This window comes from Cataglyphis hispanica, chromosome 1, assembly GCF_021464435.1.
Source record: "Cataglyphis hispanica isolate Lineage 1 chromosome 1, ULB_Chis1_1.0, whole genome shotgun sequence".
NCBI classification, from domain to species: domain Eukaryota; kingdom Metazoa; phylum Arthropoda; class Insecta; order Hymenoptera; family Formicidae; genus Cataglyphis; species Cataglyphis hispanica.
In genome coordinates this window covers 17076430-17095645 of record NC_065954.1, presented here as the reverse complement: position 1 = coordinate 17095645, position 19216 = coordinate 17076430, and the positions used below count along the sequence as shown (strand labels likewise).

General features: G+C 30.0%; 2 protein-coding genes across 5 annotated transcripts in view; one reads left to right on the top strand and one right to left on the bottom strand.

The window, feature by feature from the left end:
• LOC126858925 (N6-adenosine-methyltransferase non-catalytic subunit) overlaps positions 1-19216 on the bottom strand; it is a 39589-nt gene that overhangs the window by 8077 nt on the left and 12296 nt on the right. The gene's annotated exons all lie outside the window — the stretch shown is intronic.
• LOC126857003 (protein bicaudal C homolog 1-B) overlaps positions 1-19216 on the top strand; it is a 34085-nt gene that overhangs the window by 2803 nt on the left and 12066 nt on the right. For 3 of the 4 annotated variants that reach the window (XR_007688443.1, XM_050606183.1, XM_050606101.1), the window contains exons 3-5: positions 1011-1048; positions 11432-11501; positions 16910-16989. Coding sequence is in view for 3 of the 4 variants with exons in the window: in XM_050606183.1 (XP_050462140.1) it covers positions 1011-1048; positions 11432-11501; positions 16910-16989 (188 nt within the window). In the remaining variant the exon portion in view is untranslated. Of the gene's footprint in view, positions 1-1010; positions 1049-9206; positions 9952-11431; positions 11502-16909; positions 16990-19216 lie in introns of those variants that run through there. The other variant, XM_050606310.1, reaches the window with a different exon arrangement.

Here is a 19216-nt window from a genome sequence, read left to right as displayed (position 1 = left end):
TAACCTTTCCTCGTTCTCGATATACACTAGACACTCCAGTGTCCTTTATTGCTTTATTGCTTCTGTAATGTCCATAACACTCGGGAAGCGGAACGACTCTCCGCGTGCGCGGTGTCTACTTTCGCTTTCCCGTCGAACTCGATTCCTTTTCATCACTTTTTCGCGCAGGCGAAAACGACAAATTTTCCGACCAATCAAACAATAAAAATCCCACAATCTCAAGAATATTGAGAAAATCTTTCAAAATTTTTTTGTTAATAATTTCATTGTCTACTTTATTCGATAAGCTATTAATTTGATAAAAAATAAAATTTAAGTTTGCGAAATCACTGTTTTCATAGTATTATTATCTAATCAATACAAAAGCCTAAAAGTAACTTGGAAAAGTAGACCGCTTCTTATTATATTTTTTATAAATCTATTCTCATATTCAACTTTGAAACTTTTATTTTAAATCGCAACATGTTCTTTTTATTATAATAGTGATTTTTATTTATCTATTTTTTTTGTTGATTTTTATTAGAATGTCAACTCTCAATCAGTATGCTGTAGATTCCAAGAAAAATAGTAGTGGTTTCTTCTGATCGTCCGTTTTATTGCTGCTATTTGCATATGCGAATTATACCTGGAATCACGATTTAAATAGACAGTTTGTTTGTAAACGAGATTACACGGCATTTGTCAAACCTCTGTTTTTGTGCCTTAGAAGATCGCTCGGTCGATCGCGATTTAACGGCATGTAAATCTATTTTGCTTATCGAATACGCAAATTTCTAGTAATTTTCATGATTTTATTTTAAAGGATGGGACGGGAATATATGCGATTATCTAAATTATCTAGCGAATTTTTGAGGCTAGAATTTTTGATATTATTGACAGTATATTATATTATATTCGTGATAGTAAATAAAATAGAAATAAATAAAGATATAGATAAAAACAAATTACATACACACATTTTCGAGTTTGAAAGGTCATTTTATATTTTAATTTTATCTTCGAATTTGCAGGTGATGTCAAAATACCGGCGGAGTCTTTCTTCCATGATGTAAGTTCTTTTTTCGTTTCTATCTTTTTAGACGCGAAGTGTTTTTGTTCAAGAGTATAGTAGATTAATTTCTAAAATTAATATATTTCATAGAATTCTCTCTTTCTTTTCTTTTCTCTCTTCTCTCTCTTTATATATTTATATGTATTTCTTAGGCTTAATCATTCAAATTTCTGATTCTTCTGCAACTTTTGTGAATAGCATTACCTTTTGATTTAAGAAAAAGAAAGAAAGAGAAAAATATAAAATGAAGCTTAATAATATTATCATATATTCAATAATAACCTTAACCCGCGTCAAGAGAAATATCATAGATGAACATTGACATTTCATTGAATATGATATTTGCTTGCTTAACCCTCGGTACGAAAAGATTTTATCGCGAAAATTTCATTGATCGATTAGTGAGAACTTTCTATTGAACTACTGCTGACAAGTGACACGTAAGACAAATCGTGATGGTAGATGATGCAACTCCTTTCTCTTGGCTACAAAAGATCTTTCTTGGTGTAAAATCGGTTAAAGTTTCTTGTCATCCATACATATTGATAAATGCATAAAATGCATAATGATAAATAAGCTTAATAAATGTTTTTTTTTTAAACAGCTAAAATTAAAAAGAAAAAGAAATAAATTACTTATATAATAAATTAATTATAAAATAAATATATCAAAAAGATGATTTTTATAACTTTTATAATTTTAATCCCATGTCGAATTTATGAGAGACATTTAGTTGGAATAATATATTTCAGGCGATTATCTATTTTTTTTGCATTATATGTTATTTTTTACTCGCTAAATTGCTATAGTAAATCGTCAGTGCGTTACGGCTTGAAAAAAAGAAACATTGTTTCATTATCATATTTGAATTATATGGATACCGAAGAAATTACAAATGATATATATAATTTTTGTAACTTTCACTCTGTAGGAAGTAAATGTAGAAACGTACGATTATGATAAGTGATTCTTCATTTAATTGCCACATAAGAATTACTTCCGACACGAAGTCGGAATTCGTGCCGGCAATCAAACAACGAAATTAAGTTTCTCCTTTTTCAAGTCTATGAGAGAGAATTCTACGATTTCTGTCAAGAGGATGATAACATTGCCTCATGATATGTCGATGTGGCACGAAAGGGTTAAAGAAATTATCATGATTAACACGGCCGATTTCGCTAATCGTGCTTAAAGTTATACCGATGCAGGCAAACCGTCTCCTCACCGAAGCAGCGTCGCACTGACCTTGCGATTATGCGAAAGTGAAAGAGGCTATTTTTACGTATCCTCGCCTCTTGCGTCGCAACTCGCGATAACTCGCGTTACGTCGTGCGATTGCTCACGATTCCTTCGCTGATAACAGCAACACACAAGCTTCTCTTTTGATCTTGGATATTTCGACAGCCCAATCATCGAATGCAATTTTTTGCACGCAGTTTTATAATCATTTATTTTAATTAATAATTCGATTTTTTTTTTCATTTCATCTTTTACAATGTATCTAAATTTTTTTTGTGATATATACTGATAATAGAACAGGAGAAAATTATTAAACATTACGGCAATAAATTAGAAAGGGAAAAAGTTTTATAAACACAATAGAAATATAAGAAATATAAAATATAAGAAGTTATAAATCCTATGTATATATTTGTGCCAAAGGATTAGATTACAAAGTTTCTATTAAATCAAAATCAACGAAGATACTATTTATAAGACATTTGTTATCCAAATCAAAACATTGAAACGACTGAAATGGAAATCACACAACTCTTTTTGCGAAAGAAATCGATTTTTCGGTAGCAATCCATTTTCTGAGCACGATGACGAAAATGCATGAGAAAATCTGGATTACGACGTGGAGAAATTTGAGCAAGCGCGTAAAGGAACCTGTTCTCTCCTTCGTCTACCTCTTCGTCATGTATGATAATCATCGAATCATTTACAATCATAGCGAAATGAACCTGTAGCAGGAAGCTTATGATCGGACGTAACACTATATACTTTCTCCGTCTATTCTCCTTGTCTTCCTCGTTCACCCGATAAGTCGATAGAGAAAACTGATTGACGAATCGCGTTTGATTTTCGCACAAATGATTGAGGAATCGCGTAATCGCAATAACAGGAAGTGTCTCGACGATTGAATACTACATTTTTATCTAATTAAACTCGGATTAAATATGTAAGAAGAGAGTGTTAGCAAAGTTGCAAGATAATAATAATAATAATAAGGAATAATTTTGATAAAATTGTTAGATTTTCACATCAATGATATATAAAAATTGAATCATAATTATAATAAATATATCGCATAATTCTTATGAATTTAAGCCTGACTTAATTATGTAATATTGATATATATTCATTTCTATTTTAAATTTTGCAATTGAATTTGATAATTTATATACGAATAATCCTATTGAAATATCTTTTTTAATATTAATTATCAAAAAATGAGATATATTTACTCAATGAAATTATTCAGCAGATGAGAAATTTCAGCGTATTGTCGAAGGAAAGAATTAAAATTTTACAGGTAGATTGCACGTATTGAAGAAACGCGAACATTCCGCGTGCGGTTCGATTCCTTTTACAGCGTTCACCGAACAAGTTCGAAGGCAATATTTGCGCTTATCCTTATCGTCGCTGCAAGTTGCGTAAGGGGGGAGGGACTAGAAATACACGGGTTTATTATTTATAGAGCGGCTTTAACGGCACCACGTTCTCCCCGCCGTTCCATTCCTCCGCTTTTAAGTAATTACATATCGCGATATATGCCGAATATAACCGATGTTATCATCGATATATGTAAAAATTATTCCGAATAAGCGTTATATAGAATGACGCATTTCAAATGTGATGACTACGTTGTTTTCTATCTCTCTTTTTGATGACGAGACGTATGTTAATTATAATGCCACAGTAGATCTTCCTTGACTACTGGCTCTCGATAACAATAAGCGAGATATATCGCAAGCAGTTAGCCAGATTTTCACTAATTAACGCCTGTGTACATATTGCCTCTCCGGTGAAGTGAGGTAAGCGTATTGATTTTGTGACATGCTGCAAATAGCTCGAAACTTTTAAGTATTCACGAATAGTACGTATATAATCGCCGAGATTTCATCATAGTCAATTCATTGATGTGAATTTTTATTCTGTCTCTAATAATATTTCAAGAAAATTTGTCTCTAATAATAATTCAAGAAAATGCCAACGATTACATAGATAAAAGTAAATGCACAAAAAAATTCGAGTATTCTGTATATTTTTCTGCATGAAATTCGCGAAATATATTTAATCAGTATTACATCGATATTATAGCTCGCGATTTGTTTATCAGCTCGATGTTCATTCGTTTTATCGATTGAATAATAATTTAAGCGTGTATTCTCACAATTTTTTTTTATCTATGTTTTCGCAAAGTTTAATCTCTATATATATATGCACAAACATTCGTTCGCAGAATATCACATAATTCACAATTTTCAGTCCAGCAACTCTTCGATATTGGTTCATCGATTTAGATTTGCAATTTGCTAAAATCATATGCGCAATATACGCGATTAAAATGGTTCGCGATGATAATAATGTGTGCAGTGATAAATAACGACACGTGGCCGGAAAGCACTCCAAATATTTTAGGCCGGAAACTAATTTATCAAGATTAGATTGCATCAGGATTTTAATTATTTACCAATACATTGAGAGATCATCTTTGCATATACACATACAAACTACTTCTATATTTAATATAAAAACAAAACAAAAATTTAAAAAGTTTTAGAATTTTCTAGTATAGTTCAGTATAGTTTTCGTTAATATATATGTATTTAAAAACAACAAATATTATCTTGTTTCAAAACAAGATATCTTATCTATTGCACAAAGGAATATATATGCATACTTTAATCTAATTAAGTTTTTTTTTTTTTTGAGCGATTAAATCAGTGAAATTTTATGATAACCTTTTACATGTGTTTTTGAAATATGGTCAATCATAAAATCATAGATCAATATTTTGTGCAACAATAACAAATAAATACTTTAACCACATATCACTGATAGATTTAATCTTTATCATTTAAGTAAAATTAGCAACTTTTTCTCAAACTGTTTATATATCTTAAATGAATTTAGTTTGCATCGATCAATACAGCACGTTAAAGAAGTTGCAAAGTCAGCTGGAAAATTTAAGAAAATAAAATTCTATAAATCTACATTTTCATTTTTTAGATTTAATTTTATAATATTACATAAATTTACATAATTAAGAGTATCATCAAGTATTCATTAACTAATGGGTAATTAAATAAAGTAAAGTTATATAAAGAGTGAATTAATTAGTTTAAATGTTTTCATCATTTTCTTTCATCCGTCAACTTTGTTGTGCAATCAATGTGATTAAACGATATTTTTATATCGATTCGTCTCTCGTACATATTTATTCTCTAATCAGTGACTTGCAAGCTGAAGATAAAGTCCCGGCATGTCTTTGCCGTTTGTCGTCAATAATTTCATAACAATTTTAGTTTCTTGCATAATCTCTGTAATTTTATTGAAAGAAAAACATATACTTTTATATGCTATTTTTAATACATTTTCCGATATTCAAAAATATATTCAATATTTTGAAGTATTTACAGGTATAAATTATATCATGAATAACAATAAGAAAGAAAAAAATATAAAAATTAAAACTTCAAGATATTGATAAAATTATCAATCAATTTAGCATTGATAATTATATTGATATAATCTTATGTCAAAATAAAATTATATTTTTTGCCAAGATTTCATTTTAATTTAATATAAGTCACAATGGAACAATCTTATTCTACATGATGTCAGAAACTGCACTAGTCCTATCATATCATTATTACTACTATATTAATTTTTGATTAAATAAAGATTAAATTTCTAAAATATTTAACATAACATTCTTATATATTTTCTTATTTGATTTCTTTACACATTTAATTTCGAGAACGATTGCGGAAATATGGAGTTTCGAATTTCTATATAAAAGTCTATGTAGAGTTTCAGTTTCTATATTATGAAGAAATTTTTAGATTGCATTGAATGTCTATTGAAAGCTTGTAAAAAAATTTCTTAAGAATGCCGTGATTTTTCAGGTAATTTGTTCAAAATTTCAGGTAAAAGTAGAGAATTTTTAGATAAAACTTTTTAAAATAAGTTTCTTTGATGTGCGTTTTCTAATGCTTTTCACTTATATAAAGAAAAAATAAACTGCAATTTTAAATATTAAATTTAAAAATGTACTGAAAAGAACTAAATGACTTTTGTAAAATAAACATTTTTCATTTGCATAATATTTTCATTTTTTATCATTAATTGTAAGAATTACAATAAAAAATGTGTACTCAGTATTTTTTGCTATGACAATGAACATATAATCAAAAACAAATATGTAGATTTATAATATATTTGAAACATATAATTCACAATTATTGGCCAATTAGATTGCCGATGCTTGCAATATAAAAATAAAATGTTCAAAAGGAGAATTTTTAAAAAATCGTTCCCTGAATTCGAATAAAATTTTATAAGAATTCCGATTTTTCAAGATAAAACGAAATCCCTGAATGAATTTCAGGTTTTCAAGATTTTTCCAGGAAATAGACACCCTGGAGTGAGAAAGTCATAAAAATAAAATACAATTGACAGAGTATGAGGGGTAACTTAGCTAGGGGTAGCAAAAATAAGACTCGAGCCAAATATTTCAAGCATTATTTAAAATAAAAATCCAAAAAATCCTACGAACCTTTTTCATTCAAAGTGAAAGTTATTTAAAGAATAAGTCCATGTTTCAAATATCTTCGTCAATTTTCTTTCATTCTTTGTTGTACAGTGCGCGTTAATGATTTCCTGAGATAAGGGAGGAGGGGGGGTACATAGAAGTTTACAATGGGCCACAGGTATATTTTTATCCTCCTTACATTAGGAAACGAATTGTTAACGCGCAATGTACAATCGATAACATGCGATTAAATAATATTTTAATACTTTTACTCAAAACACAAAAAAAAAAAAATTTTGATTAAAAAATATGGAAAATAAGTAATAAATAAAAGATTTCTGGTATAAAAATTATACGAACAAAAAAGTTATTTGTATTTTGACCAACTACAAAATTTTTGCTACTTTCTCTCGATTATTCATCACGATTATTTATATAAATAGTATGATTTTATTGCATGCAGATGTATATCCTGTTTTCAACTACCTGCCTTAGAAAAAAGGTTCGTAAAATTTTTTGGATATCACGAGAATTTAAAAATATAGATAGATTTACAGAAATACGCATGTCAAGTATATACGAGGAGTATTCGGAAATAAGCTTGCAAAATAAAGCAAGAAATAAGAAAATAAAATATTTTATTATACAGAAAAATTATTTACATATATATATACTACTTTTCGACATAATCGCCATCCGAATTCAGACACATGTCATAGCACTGTATTTTGATGAGGACACACAAAAGTTTGTATAGCGTATAAATGTTATATTCAATTCGATTATATTGAAAAGTATATATTTTGGAAGTTTTATTTTGCAAGTTTGAATCGGAAGTTGATTTTCGAATAGTCCTCGTCTATATTGAACTGCTATTGCTGCATCGTGTAGATATGATTGTAAAGATGTATATATTTTTAATAACTTATCTTATTTGTAAAAAAGATAATAACCTTTGTAGTATTGTTGGTTCAAAACTATTGTCTCTACTAGGCATTATCTTCCTTGTTTTCACAATGTATTCTTATCTCTAAAATGGAAAGTTTTAGAAAAGATATTTTAAAGAGACATGTTTCTTTTGATAAAAAAACCGAACTTTCATTATCTTTCTTCTAGAAGGATGTGATCGGCATGTAGAGGACAAAGCATTGACATTTTCATAAATCAATGCTTTATCTTACAAACGAGCAGCATACCTAAAGCTCTCACCATCCTTTATCTCGAAATATCGAATGTGCCAAGGTTGAAATACTTTAATTTTTACTCTCTATTCAAACTGATTCACAAGAAAGACATGGAAAAAATAATTATAATATCTAATTGTTCCAATACGTACAATATATATATATATATATATATATATATATATATATATATATATATATAAAACTACATCAAGCTACTCTTTGTTGTTCCGTTACTTGCAATATTGATAATACTGCATTATTTTGTACGACTATTTAACTACATCTTTATTTAGATATTTCTATAAAAAAAAAATCAATTCTTATTTTATTATTTCATGTTTTTAAATTTAAATAATGTGTAAATTTAATAATGTAAAGAAAAAGAAAATGAAAATGAAGAATATTTCGACGATTTCATATTCTCATCGCAATAAATTCTAAAAGTTATCGCGTATCAATTGATATAAACACACATAACATGCGAACGTCTCAACCAATGACACGATCGGTATATGATTCACTATGTTATTCCACAGAATTTATGGGTTCTCCGTGGTCGACACCACACACGCTATTTACTATGTTAATGTGCTTACATAAATTTATATTATTAGTCGTAACAAAAAATATTGCAATTAGTCTTCCTGAATGAATTTTCTAAAAAAAGCAATCCGTTTTTACAATTCTTAAGCGATAAAAAATTTTTCAAAACACAAAAAGTATTGTAATATTTTGATCTATATTGGTTTAATACTAAGTATAATGAACATCACTGTTTGACGAACGTCTGATGAAATGAATAATGAAATAATTAAAATCTAAATCTTAAAAGTGAGAAGAAATTCGGAAATTGAAAAATTCACAATAGGTCGTACCGATTAAAAACTTTGAAACTATATCTATAGATCACTAATTTTTATCACTAATTAAAGCAACGTAGATGCGAAAGTGTACGTCCTTTAAACACAAGCGAAACAACAATGTTTTCGATGCAATATATGGGCTCACACACAGGAAGGTAGAGGAAGAGAAGGGAGGGGGAAGGAAGATGGAAAGAGAAGGGAGAGCAAAATCACAATGACCACAAGAGAGTAAGCGACGTGGAGTGGAGAATCAAGTGGAGTCGTGACTAAGGGAGGGGTGAATCGTGAAATAGTGGGAGACGGAGCCGACCAGACGAACCATTATATTATCTCGGGTTAGTCAGTCAGTTTTCTTTCGCGTCGGTGATCTCATGGTAATCTTAAAATCCTTAAAACTTTGCTATTTTTTTTTTTAAATCTCACATATTCATGTGCAATCTCAAGTCGATTATAAACAAGTTCGAGAGACGGAAAGATAACGGAATTACTTCACATGACAAGATTATCTATCGTGACATTTAAAAAGTGATTCAAGTGCATCGAGTGACAGCTAAGTGGAGTACAGTAATACACTGGAAGTCGCGATCGGAATTGAAAATCAATCGGCGATCTTCGACAAGTAATTCGCGACTGGAAATTGTTCTCTTTCCTCGTGTCATCAGAAATCGACACTGTAAGGTCGACAAACTCGCAGAGAGAGTTATCTGTTCGTCGTGAGGTGGAACTTCGAACGGGATTAACTTTTCGGCATCTTTCATTTTACCATGTTTAGCGTTGATTATACGAATAAATTTATAAAATAAATTTACGTCTCAATTCACTCGTGATTAACATCATCTAAGTGCCTGCTGCAAACCAGCAAATGACCAAGTTATTGTTATCAGTGACAGTGATCTATTCTTCTTTTTCTTTAAAAAAACGCCATTTTTCCCTCTTTAAAGCTTAACAGTAATTGATGTGAAACGTGGTCGCTCTCTTTTACGACCTTAACCAATTCCGTCTTCATTTTTCTATTTTCACAACGATTCTCCGAAAAGGCCTCAATAAGTCATCTACTACCATCAACTTGAAAAGACAAAAATGACCGTGGTAAAGATTTTTGTATTTATAGAAGTAAAGTAAATTTTAAAACATAGTTCATAGTCGGCAGTTGAAGATTACAGTTCGTATTTAACAAATGTGCTTATTCGCGCGATTTTGAACTTTATTCCTCTCACGTCGGAAATGGTGGCACAGTATCTTATTGTAAATTAAGCAACTTTATTTATAGAAGTAAATGTGATTTGTAAATATATCTATGTATGGATTTGGAAAGTTAACAATATTACTCTATTAATATTATATATTAATTCTAAATTTTAATCAGTTTTGATCTGATTTATTTAGAGTTACAGAATAGTGTGCCGGATAATTTACGATTTTAATTTCTATGGCTTTGTGCTTAGAAATTTATAATTTAAAATATAACTGCCCCTTCGTGAGTGACTGATTCAAATTTTCTTTGAATATAAAAGTCACAAACAAACGCACGCACGTCTAAAAATATAGTTATCTTTTGTCTAAACTTAGAAGAAGATGTCGGAGCTTAATAATTTAAGCAGATGAGGACTTGTCTAAAGATAGAAACCTCATGCAGAACAAACGGGATATTCTTAGCAACACGACGGAATCTTTGGCAATTTCAGAATAAATTTTCCTTAAATAAAAATTTAATCGCTTATCGTAATTTATTTTGTAATCTTTGAAAATATTATATAATCTAAAATATTAAATATTAGTAATTATAAGTTTTGCATGACATTCGATCGAAATAAAGATGAAAACTAAAATTAATATATAAGAAAAATTATTTCATCATATGATCCGCGGATTTAAATACTTCTAAAATTTATAATTTAAATTTACTTATTTAGATTTTTTTAAAACAATTTTTAATATCAGTTGATTAATTAAAAAAAAATAGTTTCTATTTTTGTAGCGGCTAGAGAATATTTATCCATAATGAAAAACTCTTGCAGTTACAAATAAATTTATTTATTTAGGATTAAGTGTTATATGCATTAATGCATTAAGAAAATGAAATCATCGAGAAAGTTATATAAAAATAAAGTAACTAAAAAAAATCTCGAAAGTTCATATAGATAATATTCTCTTTCATATATAGAACCATTATTTATTGTGTAATTTTTTTGATAATTAGAAATTTATCAAAAAGATAAAATCCTTATGAAAGTCGCCCAGAAAAAATGAGATATAATTCAAAAAGTTGATAAGTGCTTTTTAAACGATGATTCAACATTTTCATTATTTAAAGATTATAAGAAACTTAAAAAGTTATTAGAAGAAAAAAGGAATATGTAATCCATCATTCCTCTGTTAAATTAAAAAATTAAAATATAATTTTAAAGCTTATCTATACGGGGAAAGAAAATGAAAATGCATGGAACTTTCCAGAATCTTTTAACTAGGTTAGGATACACGCGCGCACGCATTTGCTTATTGTTAGCGCGTGAAAAGAAAAGATTTAATGAATAGTATTAATCATATAATCAATTTCATGTTGTTGTAGGTTATGGAAAAAACGAATACTATTATTACGTGGCCATCGCGACTGAAGATCGGAGCAAAATCGAAGAAAGGTATGAGAATTATCAAACACGTGATCTGATATAATCCAGTGCAATCAATGTGTCATCTATTGATTACACATGTTAGAAAAGAATCCGTTAAAAATATATTTACAATAGATTTTTATCGTATTGCATTGTTGTTTTATGTACACATACAAAATGTGAGTCAGCAATTATTGAAATATTGAAACTTTTAGACGGCAGTTTATTAGCTTTCTCTCTTGTATATTCATAATTACTGCAATTACATTAATAGCCGAAAAGTAAGATCTTCATTTATATTACTTGCTTTATATGTATTTGTATATATAAAGAAGATGTTACTATCTCTTACAATTAGTTATTAGTTTAATTGCAGCAATCATACGATCATATATATGTGTTTGTGGTAATGGAATGTCACCTTAATATCAGCAAATATTTTTTTTCTTTGATGAATAAGAACTCAGGAGCAATGTTTTTTCTAAAATGACTGATCCATTTCAATTTAAATTAACATAATAACGTCATCATCATCATATGACGTCGATAAATGTTAACACGTGCACAAAATATGTATAATCAGATAATGATACATTGTTTTTTACTTAATTCTAAGAAACTTTTAATAGAAATTTTAAGCGTTCTAGAATTTCTAATTTAATAATTAGATTATTGCTAAAATCACTAATAGCAAATTATAAGAAATTGTGAAGAATAATAATCTTCGAAGGGATAATCTGGTTTAAAAAATTAATGTTTCTTTTCTGAAATGCGTACGAAATTTATTTAAAAGTATTCATGAATTCGAAGGATAATTGAATTTTTCACGTGGCAATGAGGATAGAGGAAAGCGACACATACACACACACTAACGGAAGTATCAGAAACTCGAAGGTGATATGATATTAAGATTCTCGACGCATCACTCGTTCTTGAAAAACTAGTAGGAAATGCAAAAATCATCTTTTATGATCCTTCACCAAATTTATTACATTCGGTTTCGTAGTCGAACAAGCATCATTGTTCGCACATTACGTCAATCGAATGAGTCGTGCCCCTATGTCAGCTGACAAATTGCGCACTTTGCTATACAATCGCATTTAAAGTTTTGTCATCGGTGCTGTGTAATCATATACTGCCGAAAAAACTTGCACACTTTGCAGAAAATTTTTAGATTAATTTTATTTAATTAAAGCCTAAATAAAAACTGGATTTTTGATAGAAATTTGATTTTTATCTTAATTAAAGTTAGAGTTAATTTTTTTCAAAATTTAAAAAAAAAATTCAATTTTGAGATTCTAATAGATTCATAAGAGAAAAGAAGGTAATTAAACAAAAGAGAGAACCATGAATATTTCATAATATTATTTAGTCATGAATTATTTAATAACCTGCTGAGTTATAAGTCGTTAAAATAATTGTCAATAGAAAAAAATCACCAAAATAAATGTTCTCACATAAGGAAACGACAATTTCCGTATTTAATTGCAAAAGGATGCGATAAATATTCAAGGCTCCAAACAGATCTCCTACCAATTGATTAGTCGGTTGTTCGAACGTGTTTCAATTGTGAGATATTTCACTTATCTCTTGACAAATAAAATACGTGACGCGTGAATCGATCCATCGCTCGTTCGCTTAAACTTAAACCGATGTTCGATCGGACTTCATGGAAATTTTTCGGTGATTCATCCCTCCCTCGTGATCTAAACAGCTGTTGCATCTCTCTCCTTTCCCTCTATTTCTTTCTCGTTCTTTCTCGCGTGCTTTTTCTTTCTTTTACGAATCCGCTCGTGGCAACCTATGTAATTTAGTATAAATAAACTCGCATATCTGTTCGTCATGACTTCAGATTATCAGAATGCACGAATTGTTCCACATACATACGATGTCATGTTAAATGCATGATGCGGACTATTAATGAGGCACTCACAAGTTTCATTATGAGCATTTAAAAATATTCTCGAACGGAAACGTGACTGGCAGGAGGAGTCTGTGTCGTTAAACTTCGCAGACAGAATTTACTAGAATGCTGCTTGGATCTATTGATTATTTGATATTTTTCAATCATGTACTCATGCTTGCATAAATATTACATTCTATATAAAAGAATATTTTTCGAGATTATCATTTCAATAATATAAAAAATTTCCATCTACATTGAAGTAAATTTTCTTAGTATAGTATATTGAATTAAATTGATTAATTAAATCATTAGATATACAGTTTTCCAAAATAAAATTTTAACAAATGATATAATTAATACGATATATAATTCAGGGATCAAAAAGTTTTTAAAGATTTGATTGCAGTTCAATCATGTATACATATATAAATCCAGTTTAATCAAATAATCAATCTTTAACTATAAAAAAAGTTGAATATTTCTGATAAACTCTCTATACTAATTTAATATGCGGGTTTCGTGATTTTATCAACAAGTAGATTTTGCATTTCAGGCAAGGACTGGGTCAAATTGATTCACAACATACGCTTTCAAGGTTAATAGATGTATATCGAGTTATCTCTCCCGTGCCGCGATAGGATATATTCTCGCGATTTGACCCGCTCTCGAAACAGCCATCGCATATTTTGCGCAGCAAGATCAACAAAATTCCAGTCGAGTCAAACCAGTCCACGGATAATTGTCTACGATCGAATTAAGCATCAATCAGTATCATGCAGCCGCTCTAATTTTCCCCGCGAATGTGCCTCGAGCCATGTAAACCAAGCTGTTTTCGGACAAAACTATAGCTTTAAGATTTATAATAAGTATTATTCTAATTCACAAAAAAATATATTTCATAAAGAAATTAATAGAGAAGAGAAGTAAAAATTGAAACTACAAATTTGAGTAAACTTTTAACTGGAAAAATATTAGCATTAAATTTAGCATTAAATTATTTGATAAATTTTATATCTTCATAATTTGCACGTTCTAAAAATTTAAAATCAGTAACGAAAATGGAAAGAGATAAGACGCTTACGTTTATTTTGTAATCGGAGAGTGATTATGATTATTTTAAAATAAATAGTGAATTTTCTATTTCATGCTATGTATTTATTATTGGTTCACAGATATCGAGGAATGCATTTTTCTTTACAAAATATCTCAAAAAAATTTCAAAACAGAGTTCCTATCGCGTGACTTCATATTATTACATTGTCCGATTAGTTCCATTCTCAACCGAGATCGGGTAACTTTATAGGATTATCGGTAAGGGGAAATATCGCAAGGGGAAGTGCTTTATTCCGCTCAATTAAATTCACTTTAAGTTTATAGAGCATGGATTCTTGTGTATATGTGTGGAAACTTGCATGCATGATAGCCAATGAAACGAATTGATAATATAAAGAGATATATGCTGGACGAATTTAAAAAATTATTTTTTACCTATAAATACGCAACTCTTTTTCTTATCCAAAAGTATCAATATTAAATGTCTCAATAATTAATATCCATTTTTGTCAATCATACATTATTTTATTATACATAATTGTTGTTTTATAGAAAACATGGTTCTTGTTGACTCTCAGACATAAATATGTGATGTATTGTTAAATAATTGTTATAATTTTCCCTCATTGTTATTACAATTTCTTTTGTATATTTCAAAATTATTATTGTTATTTCTCGTAAAAATTCCGTATGCAGTTTTCTTTTCCGAAAATTTATCAATATAACGATACATTCTATTTAAAGGTATCATTCAAATTATCAGGCGAGCCTCCTACACCTGTCTCTTGTTATTGCAATAGCTTCTTATCGCTTTTGCAAATAGTACTCATCGACTTTCTGTGCGCGGTTGCTAAAGAGGTCAGGTCAGGTCTTAAAGTCTTGCGCTGAAGAATCCGCTACCGTCGCATCGATTCTAAAAATAATCTGCATAGTCACGAAAGGTGATAGATGATCGCACTTACGTAGCATTTTCGAGAGCTATCAAAGCGTTTATGATTGAAGAGAATTAATCGCGCTGCGATTTTCAAGACAGCAATGTAGGATATCGTGTTGTTTTTCGCGTGATATCTCTTATATAACTATTATTCAAGTGAGAGAGAGAGAGAGAGAGAGAGAGAGGGAGAGAATGAAAGATTAAAAGCAAATTTTTTTTGATGTAAAAATACTAATAAGATCTGATATCGTTGTTTTGTATTGCAAAGTCTCTGCAATGTATTTTGCTTCTTTACCAGAGAGATTTTCCGTGATGAACATATTTTGACTGAAATCTAACAATAGCTTAATAATTAAACATTACATCCAACTTTTATTAGAATAAATTTGAGTATTAACTTGAAATTAATATTGTATGTCACTGAAAATTTTCTAAATGTTTAGTATTAGATAACTGTATAATTATCAGGGAAAACTCGATTTCTTTCTTTTTTTTTTTATTAATAGTCACGTATTTTTAAACATATCGTTTATTTTCTATTCTGTGCTTACTGCTTATTAATGTTTAAAAATTAATATATCTAACTTTTAATCACCGTAAATAGATAAATTATTAAGTAGTATAGATAAGAGATACGAAACGAATAGCGAGCGAAACGTGTACGCACGATTATTATGCAGCGTCCATGACGTATCATCGCACTCGACTTTGGAACACGTTATACAGTCGAAGGCCTTGCATTCAGGAAGAAGCACGCCTGCGCTTCGCGAATACTAAAAATGACTTCAAAACATCTTCTGCCGTTCTCTCTAGTGACGTCTTATTATTTTCGTGACTCTACGCATTATGACTTTTCGGATTTTTATATTTGCATTAATGAAAAAAAAAAATCTCGCCGAAATTCATCGATATTCCTTTGATTTTCGTGCGTCAACAACAATATGTTATCGATATTTTTATTGAGTCTAGCATTAGCGTTATTTTGATACATATCGGTGGCGTCATATCTAATCAGACAAGTAATAAATTCATCTTTACGAGGGAATCATTTCGTACATTCTGAGAAAAAAATTTTCAACTCGTTACAAACTAAACATTTCCGATCATACATAGAAGTCGATATATATATATATATATATATATATATATATATATATATATATATCGATGACATATTTTCGATTAAACTCGGTCTCGATGAAACAGTGTCGGTGAAAACATCGTCAATGAAATTTTTATCGATGATTCGAATTTTTCAAAGGATTAATATTATTCCAGATTTCTTCTCTCTTCTCTTATATAATTAATCTGTGCCCTTTTCAGAATTTGCTTTATATTCTAGGAGACAGAAATACATTTGCTATGTAAAAGATTATTATTTTTGGTTATCATCTATTTTTAGTGGTAGAATAAAATTTAATTGTGTAATTAAAGAGAATAATTATAATTGATTGTTTGGTGTAATAAAGGCGCGATCTGTCATCACTATTATACTTCTACGCGACCATCATTGTAATTCAACCTTCTATCTTTTTTTCGCAGATCCGCATATAAAAGTCGCGGGACGACTAGATGACGTACGAGCAGCGAAGGAGAGAATAATGGAACTTTTAGACACACGGGTAAGTCATATTCCCTTTTGACATGTACATATAATATATCAATAATATTTAATTTGAATATTATATAGATTATTATTTATGCATAATGTTATTAATATGTATATCGATAATCAAAATACAAAGTGGCTAAATGATAGAATTGGCAATCGTTTTATCGGCATAATAAACCTTTCGAAAAAATATGTCAGCGTATAACAGAAATTCCCTGAATATTGAAACTACAAATATCGGTCGATTTTGGAGTCTTTCCTTATCACTTCCAGCATAACATTGTTTCATTGGTGTAATTCTTTGCCTCGCGATACAGGAAATGACGTTTCGCTTGCAAAACTTGTTGTTTGCGATCGAGTGTAAAGTAGTTATTAATACTATAGTCAGTGAGAGACTGAGGAATGCGGCAAATATGCGCGATTACTGACTTTGATTACACGTGACACAAGAGAAGAGCCATATATTTCTTTTTTTTCAATTGTTTTTTTTTACTTCGATTGTATTTCATTGCATTGCATCCACAAGAGCGATAAAAATGAATACAAATTTTTTCAATTCAATTTTACGATACGTTTTGATGAGTCAGAGTATGATTTTAAATTGCGGAAAATTTGGAAAATTAAAAAGTTAAAAAAGACAATTATTACACAACTATATGTCGAATAGTCGGAATGATACTAATATAAATTTAATCAGAATATTATATTCATAAAGCAAAAAAATATTTATGATTAGCGAATCAGAGAAGTTATCTAAGTATTGTGTAATTTATACAAGCTTACGAATATAAGGATGTTTATATCTGTCAAAAAAGATGCTGGTCAAAGACGGCAAAAAACAAACAAGTTTTTTTGTAGATTCGCATTTAACGCGCGTGAATAAGAATAATAATAATAATTAATAGATCTTCAAATCTTTATTCATCCGATCGCGAGAGAAATCAGCTGTCGATGTTTAACTCGTCACACAGCTTCTCGTCGTGTCGGGTCGTTAGACTTTCAGACCGGCTTCTTCGGCTTGGGATCGCCTTTTTTTACCTTTTTCTCCATGTTTTTTCACGCATGTTCCTGTTTAATTACCAGACGTAATTAAGAAAGGTCGCAAGTAAGAAAGGACATAATGGGCGGTAGAGCGAGAAGGAAGGAGCTCTCGTTCCTTCTCGTCTACCTTCCTGCATGGTCATGCAGAAAGAATGTTTTCTATTTATGCGTTCGCGGTCATGAATTTTCAGACGAGAAAGCGAATTATCGAATGTTTAGGCGAGCACCAGAGAAAAAGAGAGCGAAGGAAGCTAAATTGCAAAACGACATGAGAGCATAAGCGTCTTGATCAGATATTTAACGCGCTCACTTTCTTAATAATTCAAGAAAATAAAAATCTTGAAGTGAAAAAAAAATTACATTTTTATGATTTATATTAATATTAGATTTAGATTAAATCAATTTTAAGCAAACTTAAATTTTGCAATTTTTTAATTTAATTTCTAAAGTTCTGCGAAAAGCGATTTGAATCACTACTTATCATTTGTATCATATCCACGTATTTCCTCCAGATAAAAAAAACCACGAAGCGATGCGACGAGACGTCGTTCTGTTACCGTTAAATCGCTGGACTTGACGTTTTTTACCGGCCATACCGATCAATTCCTGTTACTTTGCATTCCTGTTAACGTGCATTCCGACGTGCGCGCGCGTTCCAAAGACGCGACTATACGGAGATCGAAATGGCGCGAGGAAAGATTGGAAGGAACGCGTATAACTCTCTACTGAGAAACAAAGATAAAATTCCACGTTTGGTTTTCGGGCACGAGAATCATCCTCTTTCTCTGTGATTCGCTTGATCCGCTTTTTTCTTGCATCGCACACGTGTATTTTAAAATAGACGCCAAGTCTTGCGTGCGTCAAGCGTGCAAAAACAGTGAGACAGTGACATTATATACATAGCGCTAATTACGGATCGCGAATGGCGCATAAATAACACGCTGTTATTTATAAAGCCCGAACACGTGCGTGCATATCCAATGTCTTTTCGAGTTGATGTAGGATGCCGACCTCCTGAATTCTACAATCGCGTCGTCTGATTACATCTTTAAAATTATTCTGAATATATGAAATGTCATATATAAAATGATAGAGATAGAGCATAGGCAAGAACTTGTGTGGGCTTTTACTATTAAATTTTAACATTGCTACCAAAGCAGTTCAAATATTTAGTTAATAAATGTATCATTGTTTAT